Source organism: Natrix helvetica (genome assembly GCF_964273705.1).
Source record: "Natrix helvetica genome assembly, chromosome: 2".
Taxonomy (NCBI): Eukaryota; Metazoa; Chordata; class Lepidosauria; order Squamata; family Natricidae; genus Natrix; species Natrix helvetica.
The window spans coordinates 67,473,578-67,484,498 of record NC_138552.1 but is presented as its reverse complement, the minus strand read 5'-3'; the positions used below and the strand labels follow the sequence as shown (position 1 = coordinate 67,484,498).

The 10,921-nt window shown below is 44.3% G+C and overlaps 1 protein-coding gene across 10 annotated transcripts in view; it reads left to right on the top strand.

Annotated features, from left to right (window-relative positions):
- Positions 1–7,607: 7,607 nt before the first annotated feature.
- NTRK2 (neurotrophic receptor tyrosine kinase 2) overlaps positions 7,608–10,921 on the top strand; it is a 222,669-nt gene continuing 219,355 nt past the window's right edge. For 8 of the 10 annotated variants that reach the window (XM_081945223.1, XM_081945230.1, XM_081945226.1 and 5 more), the window contains exons 1-2: positions 7,608–8,203; positions 8,410–8,912. In XM_081945223.1, coding sequence (XP_081801349.1) covers positions 8,656–8,912 — 257 coding nt within the window. In that variant the 5' untranslated portion in view covers positions 7,608–8,203; positions 8,410–8,655. The remainder of the gene's footprint in view (positions 8,204–8,409; positions 8,913–10,921) is intronic. The other 2 variants (XM_081945224.1, XM_081945225.1) reach the window with 2 other exon arrangements.

Here is a 10,921-nt window from a genome sequence, read left to right as displayed (position 1 = left end):
CCCAGCACAAATGTAACTTCAACCTCCCAATCCATGAAAGGGGAGAAGGCTGCTTTTTCACACTTTACCTCAGAGAGCAAGAGATCTTCTGTTATCTCAACTGCTACTTACCAGTCAGAATAACGAGATGAAATCCTGGAATTTATTTATGGCAAATGTATGTCGACTAGTTGTTCAAAAACAACAGAAGCATGGCTTGTCCTCCTTTCCTGGGCAAGAAAGTCTACTCATTTTTGGATGGGGGAAATGGACTGTATGTCCTGTGAGGACTCTGTCAGGTCCAGAGAGATTTAACTTTAAGGCATGCCAACTTTCCTTTTTATAAATACGAAAAGCTCAGCTGAGGCTTGGTGGGAATTCAAGAGTGGTGTACGTGACATATTGTAGCTCATGCTGAGGACTGCAGGGATGTGCCAGGATTTTGCATAGTTTAAATCTGATAAGTATTGGCCACATGGCTTTGTTGAAAACTGGGATCTTAAATGAGAGGGAATAAGCTTAGCTCCTGATTCCTGAATCGTTTTCAGGCCAAGCCTACAAGTTACCATTTGAAATCTTTCTAGATATTAATAATAGTATTGGGAGCTTGGATTTTGGGTCGCAGGGATGCAAATTGTGTTGGTGTGTTTACTTCTTATGTGAAATATTTCAAACCTGATTCCTCCCATCTAAGTGGATGTATATTCATCACCAAAACAAAAACCTACAAGCAACAGATTCTGTCCTATTCACAAGCTAATAGGTACAGGTAGACCTCAACTTATGACCAGTTGCTTAAGTGACTGTTTGAAGCTATGACGGACTTCTCAAACACTATTTACAACCTGATTTTGAAGTTATAATAGCCATTGTGTGATCTCCTTTTGGGTGCTTGGCAACCAGCTCACCTTTATGGCTATTTGCAGTTTCCCACAGTCACATAAAAACAATTTTCAAGATATTTTTTTGGCTGGTTTCCAGCATTTATTTCTTGTTTCTGGAAAAAAAAACATCAATTGGATAATATGAATTTGCTTATCGACCAGGGTGTTTGCTTAATGACTGATGCAAAAAATGCTAAAAAAATAATCATAAGTTGACTACCTGGATACTATTTCTACTTTGGCAGCTCTCTCTCTGTCTCTGTCTCTCTCTTCTCTTTCCCTCCCTCCTTCCCTTTCTCACTCTCCTCTCTTTCTCCCCTCCCACACCCTCTCTCTTACCTTCCTCCCTCTCCTCTCTCTCTCTTCTCTCTCCCCCCTCCCCCCTCCCCCCTCTCTCTCCCTCACTTCTCTCTCTTTCTCAAACAGCTTGGCCACTATGACCAAGAAAATCTCCACTCTCTTTTTGCTCTCCTGCCTGTTATAATTATTGGCTTTTCATGATTAAGAAATAAAGGTGAAGGAGATTGCTTTTTCCATCATATTCACTATTGACTCCAGAAACATTAGCTTGTCTAACATGATTAAATGTGATCTAATCAATCAATGATATGACTGATTTGACATCAAGGCATATTCAAGTTTCTCTGTTAAACAACTCAAGTTCATGGATTCTTAGAAGTAAAAGACTGAAAAATGAGATGAAAGGCCTATGGGCTTGAATGTTGCCCTTCCACAATTATTACAAGATACTTTTGAGAGCCTTGTCTACCTTGGTCTGAACATCCCGAACATCTGAACATCCCGAGAGACTGAACTTCCTGTAAGCTCCAGATTACCAGAAAACTGGCATTAAGAACAAGCTAATTTTGTTTCAGCAATTTGCGTTTCAATAGTTTATGCACATTATGTCAATAAGCTGATAAAAAGTAGCTGAAAAATATTCTGTTGGTAAATTTAAAGAGAGTCTGCAGTAACTGGAGCATTATCTAGACAGGTGTTTCTCAATGATAATAAATTTAAGATATCAGAGGTGGTATTCAGCCAGTTCTCTCTGGTTCGGGCAAACTGATAGTGGCCGCTGCGGGAGGCTCTGCCACCCATGCCAATGTAATGTGCGAGCACTGTCCTTGCGCAGAAGGCGGTGCGCATGTGCAGACGAGGCCCGTGCTCACAGTAGGGAAGATGTGAACCACACATCTATAAGATATGCGTACTTCACCTCCTAGAATTCTTCAACCAGCATAGCTTCAGAATTCTGGGAGTTGAAGTCCACATATTTTACAGTTGCTAAGTTTGAGAAAACACTGATCTACACAGACTTCCTCAGTTTTCAGTCAGAGAAACCTATATATGAGCTGTTCTCCATGTGGATTCCTGCTTGTTCTTAGTGAAGCTTAGAATATATGATGTATAAAGCTTTTTAAAATTACACCACACAAAACTGAGGTAAATTGCTAGATCAGATGATGAAAGATTGACTATAGTTTTATTTTTAAGGGTAAATGAAGTTGTAGGGAGAAAAAAGACAGTTAGGTGAGACTCCAATGCTGAAAAAGAAGGGATTAGATATATTTGACGTACAAGGCCACCTAATTGAAAATGACCGAAGGTGATGTACAGTAGGTTTGAAAACATCATAAAAATAATTCTGGACTAATACAATAATAGCAGTATGTCAGGGAATTTACAGAAATTAAAACAGACATTCAAGAGGGTTCATAAATCTTTCTGAGCCAGGGCCTGCTGGAAGACTTTCTGCAAAAATATAATTTGGAATTTTACTATCTGTTTCTCTTGGGCCACCAAAACACAATTCCAGTTGTCAAGTATTCTTTTACCATGTCTAAAAAGACATTGCATTAGGGAGATCAGTAGTTTAATAACATAATATACAACAATTCTTGGTTACCTGTACACAACAACCATTTCCATCCTCCAGTGTCTCAGAAAGTGCTGCCATTCTCAAAGCCAAGAATAAAGAGTAAAGAATTACTATTCCAGCCTGCCTGTTATTAGGGGTCACCATCAAATTTCAGTGGCAAACTTTTCAGCAGAAAACTCAAAAGAGGTTCTAAGTGGATCCAAGAGGAGGTTCAAGATTTTAGGCATAGTACTTCCAACTTCCAATCTACAGTACCTCATGAAACAACCATTATATTATGCCCAAAGGATACTATTTTCCCCAGCAGATCAAGACAACTATTTTCAACCCTGTTCAACTAACATAAAATATATCCAAAATTGGATTGTTCTGAATGGGGAAAAATAAGATCCAATTCATCCCTGATTAGATCAAGTAGCTTTGGGTTTGGGGTTTCTTGGGTTCTAATTCTGGTATTTTCCATTCCTGCACCTAGTTGATGCTATGTTTCTCCATATGAAGCTGGTATGCAAATTGGGAGGTCTCCTGAACTGCCTACTCTGCTTGAAGAGCAAGTGGCAGCCATGGCCAGGAGGGTCTTTGTACAACTTCATCTTATGTGCCAATTGGATCTATTTCTGGATTAGGAGTTTTAATCATAGTCCTTCCTGCTTCGGTCATCTCCCTATTGGATTATGCAGTGACGTCTACATGGGGCTCCTCTTGAAGACCAACTGAAAGCTGGAAATGGTCAAGAAAGTAGAGTTGCAGATGTTAATGGTCTACCTTGATATGACCATGGAACATTTCTACTTTCCAAGTTGCCTCTGGCAACCTTAAACACTCAAAGAGCCACAAAGGTCCTAACCGGAACCCCCCCCCCCCATTCAATTCTGTCGCCAACCAGAAGTCTGCTTCCTCCACCATAGAACATCCTCCTAGTGTGGCATCCTTTTTCCTGTACCTGTCCTAACTGAAAATCCTATCAATTGTGGAGCCGATTGACAACAGGGAGCTGCAGCAGAGGGATGAAAGAGCCACATGCGGTTTCAGAGCCACAAGTCGGTGACCCATGTCCTATACCAAGGCAGGTGTAGGAGATGACCAGGCTGAGCTTGGGAGGGGGGGGACGGGAGTCAAACACATTATCAGTCTGGTCTGAAAGAGACCTAAGTCCAGTTGCCCTTGAAGTCCGTTGACTTTCATCAGGCATGTCCATTAGTGGATCAGATCATTATGTATAGATTGCATGGAATAAATTCACAATGCTTTTGAACTCTATCCTAGTCCCTGATTTCTTGTGTCTGACAGCAGGAAGTGGAAATAAGAGGATAAACCAGAACATTTTTGAAAAATAAAATTTGAAATTTCCAACTTTTCACTATATGAGCTCATCCTGCTACTGAACAGAACTGATAATATTCTGTATAAGAGTATAATTAAGCAGCAACCTCATTAATAGGCAATGCTTATCTGCTGTAGCCCACATTGCTTCAATTTTGGGATTGTTCCTTCCTTTCCTATTAGATTATTTGAACCTGTTTTGACAGAGTAATATTGATCTCATGGATGTAATTCCCGATAATGAGGATCAGTATGTTAGAAATTCTGTGCATAGTATGTACCATGTTTCCCTAAAAATAAGACCTCCCCGGATATTAAGCCCAATTGGGCTTTTGAGCCCATGTGCTAAAATAAGCCCTCCCATGAAAATGAGCCCTCCCCGAAAATATTTGAACACACAGCAGCAGCCGTGAGGTGACCACGCTCGCCACATCCTGCACCTCAAAAATAATAAGACCACCCTGAAAATAAGGCCAAGCACTTATTTCAGGGGTCAAAAGAAAATAAGACCCTGTCTTATTTGGGGGGAAACATGGCATATGTTTAATCAATATGCTTAGTCATTTTTATGCAAGCATATTGTTGTCTATGCCCTTCAAGTCAAATAACATATTACAAAGAAAACTTTAAAATCCTCCATTGATAATAACTGTAACCACTAGTGTGTAGGAGGCAGGTTGTATTGGTTAGCAATAACCGATTGTTAAATTGGCAACTGTTATATTGTTAAATTCTGGAAGTTTGCAAGCCCACTGAGAACAGAACTGAATCATGATTCCTAGTACACTGATCAGCTGCTTGATGGCAGAATTGGTTATTAAACATTTACCACCTTAACCCTGACAATAATCTTCACTTTCTGATGCTGTTATAGTTAAACTGAACAAATCTAGGTGTTGTCCAGTAGAGGCCACCAACACGTATCATATTACAGTAAGGGAAAATGTGTAATTCTTAAGCAGTGTAGATCAGGAGTCTAAAGGGAATAGGTCTTCCTGATATTAAGATTGTTTTATTTCCAAAACTCCTTTTCAGGCAAGAATGTAGTTCTTGAGAGCCTGAAGTCAATGAAGGCTCTGGGCTAATGAGACAGCGTTTCCCTTTTTATCTTTTAAAAGTATCTTTTATTCACTTTGAACCAAGATGGATGGCAAATAAATTTAGCAACGACAGACTCATCCTGAACTAACAGCTTGAAGATGCAGTGGCCACGAGGACCTTTGCACACGTTCATCTTGTATACCAGTTGCACCCACTTCTAGAATGGGAGGCCCTTGGATGCTTTAATCACCTCATGGTCAGACTACTGAAATTCATTCTGCTTGGGGCTGTCCTTGATCATCACCTGGATGCAACAGCTGGTCCAAAATGCAGTGGCACAGGCAGTGATGAGTGCATCTCAGTACACCCACATGTCCCAAGTGATTTGCAAGATCCAATAGTTCCTAGTTTTCTGCAAGGCGCTGTTTGAAATACAACCTAGACATCAATGAATGCCACTTTGGTAACACAATTTTTGTTGATGTGGCACCTACCCTCTGGAATACCATCCATCCAGACATTTTTAAAATCCTACAAGCGTTTCACAAGGCATTGAAAATGTGGCTGTGCTCTCTGGTCTAGATTAGGTTCATTGTGAATCTCCTGAAAGATATTTTGTAACACAATGTGAGTTTTATTTGGAGACACATTATTTTGTTTTTAATTGTTTTCCCTCTTTCGATTACGTAAGATAAGTACACAATCCACATTTGGATACAACATACCCTCATTTGGGAGTTGAATAGTTTTCTAAATCCAATACCACAAAAGAATAACTGAAATTTGGACAAAAGGGTACATCCCAAAGCTTGCTGCAACACTTTCACAAAGTGGCCACTGTGATGAACTTGGTTAATTACAAAATACCTATTTATCAGAAAGTGATGTGTTGTTGTTCCCCATCACACTCGCTGAAGACCTGGTTCTTTGAGTCCCTTTATTTTTTGTGGTGATGGTGGGTGTTAAAAAAAAAAAGGCATAGAAGCTACTCCAGGAACTGGAAATTTCATTTTTCCCCTGCACTGAAAGTGAATCTTACCACTGAAATTGAACAATACTTCAATGATTTTTTTAAAATTAAAAATATTTGTCCTTGAAGAAATGCGTTAAATCACGACCAGAGAGCAAATTCAGGGAGTAAAATACTTTGTTGTAGTGTCTTATACACGGAGAAGACATGCCATCCTGGCTTCCGGGGAAGAAATGGCAAACGGAAGAAAAGCGCTCGCAGGTTTTTCCTGTCCACCTCCACCTGACATTCTCTGCCTAAAGCGCGCATGAGATTGTTTTTCGTTCCGACGAGTGGTTCACATTTCAGGCACACGGTGGCGCCAGACCTCGCTCCTGGCTGAAGACACTGCGGTGCATTTTTCCGGCTTCTTTTTAAATTACTGCGGAAAGAGAGGGGAGGAGGGGGAGGGGGGAAGGGAGCGACCGCTAATGAAAAGACAGATTCCGCGACAACTTGTTTTGATGCCTGCCATCCATCACACGTGCCAGGGCGTTCAAGACGCTTAAAGAAGAATATATTCCCTATTAGTGCATGCATGGATATCTGTCTGTCTATCCTTCCATCATTTTCATCGCGGAAGATATCGGTGTGTACATATTGCATGCATATATGTGACATACACGCGCGTGTGTTTCAGTGGAGAACGCTGAGTAGCCCGACCGCCAGGCAGGCAGGCAGACAAGGTGAAAGGAATGTTGCATTTCCACCCATCTCCCGGGTTCTTAACAATGTCAACACCGACGATCCCGGGCTACATCCTCTCCTAGCCCAGGAAAGCCCACAGGCCGTCCCGAAGGACCCGCAGAAAGTCCCCAGTTGCCGCAACTGGCGAGCGCGTCTGAGGCGAAAAGCGGGACTAGCCCGCCGTCCCTTGCACTGCGGAAGGCGGCGAAACGTAGAGGAGAGCCACCCTCCCTTCTGGGAAGAGCCGGGAGGCGTTTCAATAGCAGGTCAAGCCGGGTGTTATTCAGATCACGTCCCGGCGTATTTTGGAAGGGAGAAGGCGCAGCTGCTATTGCCCGTGCGCGGGTTTGCGCGGCAGCGAGAAACTGCAGGATTTATTTTAAAAAAAAGAAACAGAAGAAGGAGGGAGAGACAGAAAGAGAGAAGGAGAGTGGAGAGAGAAAGAGGGAGGGAGAGAGACGGAGAGAGAGAGAAGGAAACATAGGAGGGAGAAAGGGAGAGGAAGAAAGAGGGAGAGAGAGACGGAGAGAGAGAAGGAAAGGGAGAGAGAAGGAAAGAAGGGGTGAGGGAGAAAGAGAGAGAGAAGGAGGGAGAGAGAGACGGAGAGAGAGAGGGAAAGGGAGAGAGAAGCAGAGGGGGTTGAGGGAGAGGGAGAAAGGGAGACAGGCGGAAGGAGAGAAGGAAGGGGGGGAGAAAAAGAGGGACAGAGACACGGAAAGAAGAAAAGAAAAGGGAGAGAGAGAAAGAGGGAGAGACGGAAAAAGAGAAGGGAGAGAGAGAAAGAAAGGGGGAGAGAGAGAGAAGGAAAGGGACAGAGAGAAGAAGGTGGGGGGGGGGGGGGAAAGAGAGCGCGTGCACACACACACACACACCGATACGCTTGGAGGTTTTTTGCCCAGGGCGACGGACTGTCTCGCTCATCCTCACGCGTGCGCGCGTGTTGTGTGTGTTTGTATCCACACTCCCCGCCTGACTATTGGTATCTCGTTGCCCACACCTCTTTTCCTCTCCTCTCCCTCCTCCCTCCTTCAAAAAGAATCCGGCTTTTTTTGGGGGGGGGATTTTTTCTACCCCTCCTTGCGTCAGCAGCCCAACGTCACTTCACCGGTGACAGCTCCCTCGGTTTGGGGCTGCAGCAGGAGCCGGGGTGCTTTATTATCAGCAAGCGCGTGGACCGGGAGGCGGCGGCGGCGGGTGACAGCGCCTGTGCGTGTGCCTGGTGTGTGTGTGTGTGTGTGTGTGTCTGCTGTGTGTGGCTGGTGGGGGGGGAGGAAGAGAAGCGACGACGCCCCCACCGCCCCCTCCTCCTTTCACCCCAGACTTGCGCCGGGAGCGGCGAGCGGGAACCGGGCAGGAGCAGCGGAGCTGAGTGGCGGCGCCACTGCAGCTTTTGCCGAGGTAGGGGCAGCGGCCACCTGGCCGAGGAGGAGGAGGGGCTGCGCTACCTCTAATTGTCGCTATCCCGGGTCGGGCGCTTCTTCGCTCGGACAGTGTGGACCCGCTCGGCGCGAACCGCTGGCGCCCCCTGCTCGTGGGGCGGGAAGCGGGTCGGAGTCGGCGAGGGGAAGCCTCACAGGGCATCTCTCTCTTTTTCTCTCCCCCAGGCTTGGTCCTCGGACGCTCTCCGAAGGGAGCCGCTGCGCCAGGGAGAGATCTGGCCGCCTGACCGAAGCCCAGAAGTTGCCGCCTTCCGAGGGAAGGCAGAGAGCGAGAGCGAGGCTGTCCCCGGACGGGAGAGGGAAAGGATGCTCGAGTGACTGACGGCTCGGTGTCCCGGCAGCCGAGCTGGATTGATCGCGCTTGGCGGGCGGGGAGAAGAGCCACCGAGGAGCGGCGGCGGCGGCGGCGACATGGGGTCCTCGCCAAGGGCATGGTGGTGTTGGCGGTGGCGGCAGCGGCGGCTTCAGGGTTCGCCCCGGGCGACGGCGACCGGCTTCTGGAGCTTGTGTTGGCTGATGCTGGGCGCCTGGCGGGGGCTGCTCGCCTCCGCTTGCCCCACCTCGTGCGCCTGCAGTCCCGAACGGATCTGGTGCAGCGAAGCCGCCGCCAGCCTCGTGTCCTTCCCCGTGCTCGGCAAGAGGAGCGAGCGGGAGAAAGTCACCGACATGTGAGTGCCTGAGGAGCGTTATGGGGTTGGGGACCGGGGAGAACGGGAGGGGAAAAGTAACGAGGCAGCGAGCGACAATCGGCCGGAGGGTTGAGTTTGAGGGTTTGCTTTTAGTAGCGTCGATTTCAATATAGCGAAATTTTATTCCTTTTTATTAATTTAAACAAGACACATACATACATACATACATACATACATACATACATACATACATACATACATACATACATACCTGTATTCTAAGCAGTAATGTATGTGCAATTTGATTTGTTCAGGTATACACCTTGCATGTTGCATCTTGGATATTTAACATATACACATCTGTGTACTCCTTGGAGAAAGCACTACCTTCCTTAGAGAGTAGGTAAAATGAGGATTGAGATGAAACATACCTTTTCTTAATCTGTTTTTTTATGTCTCCCATTGTGGTGCTGGATGAGTATACTATTTATGATTCTTTTAAGGATCCTGCATGTGTAGCTTGTCTGGTGGGGGGGGGAATACACAGAGAACCTTCTAAAACACTTTTAACTGGAGGTTTGCTTTTAAACACCACAATCCATTTGCTATCCCTTCACCAAGTCTTTCAGTTATTACCCAAACATTTTCAATCCGCTTTGGTGATCTGGACAAAATAGCTTCCTAGCAGTAGCCAAATAGATTTTTATTATAGGCATTCTGCTTAAGAATATGCCTGTCCCTGTTTTGGAAAGAATGTGTAAGAGGAGATGTTTTCTGTATAGCAATGCACTTGCTCCAAAGGCTACTAGCTGAACGTCTAAAAGCCTGGATTGATCTAATTTAGATTTGACTTTCCCTGAGATACAATTTTAAAAGCATTTAGCTTATGAATCTTAATTGCCCCGAGTCCAATTTCCTGGGAATCAACTAAATGATAAAGCAATAGAGCAAATAGGTTGTGTTGGTTTTGGTTGAACATTAGTATTGTATTGCCTCTTGTCAGGTGTTTTTTTTTTTTTTACTATGGAGAAGCTTGCGAACTTCTACATGCCTGTTATTCCTCTTTTACCAAAAAATGTTACATTGTGTAAATAAAGGAAAACTGGGCAAGTAAAGTTGAATAGGCTGGTTGTGTGTGATAGTACTACTGCTAGTAAAAGCTGTGTGGTTTGTTTATATTCTTCTGTGTATAAACAGGGAAGATAGTGGGATTTATTCCCTCCTTACACGTATTCAGCTTTTATATATAGTTTAACAGTAGTCTTCACTTGTTAACCTGCATGGGGCTTGTTTGCTGTAGAATATGTTCTTATGTGTAAGACGTGGGTTTGTTTGCTAATAAAGATATGCTTCCCTTCCTTTCCTATAGGATAGATTTTATTGTGTGTCCAAATGCAGGGCTACTGTTTTTGGAGGCTGTGTAACATAACAAGCAGGGGGATCCTTCTCTCTGCACATGAGGTATATATGGAGAGATGGAAGCCCAGTGGTAGAGCACACTGTCTGGTCTATACTGGAGCTGTGTGATGACTATCATCAATACAATCAGATGACATACATGAGAATGTTCAACTCTATATCCCTACATTTGAAAGAGAGAGACAGAAATATTTTGTTCCTCTTCTCACTGCGCTCAGTTCCCCCTCTGGTATAATGGTCCTAATCTGTAGTTCATGCATGTGTGCCAATAATAGCATGTGAACATCTACAGCAGAGAATTTGATGCTGCAGTAGGGTGGTGTCAGCGAGGTAATTTGAAAAGGAAGGAGGAAGAGATCAAGCTAATAATGCTTGAGAAACCTGTGATTGTTTTAACAACATGCCCCAAATTTCCTTTAAGTAAAAGTAAACCTTTTAACTAAGACTAAATGTTTTAACTATACCAAATGAGTCTATTTGAGAAGCTAATGTGCAGCCAGTGGGACTGTTTTAATTGCTATTAAGTTTCTATCATGGCAGTTAACTTCTTCTTGAACTCAGGCCTTGTTCTTTATGAAATCAGAAGTTGGGGATGGTTGACTGCAACCATCTCATGTATAAAGACATCT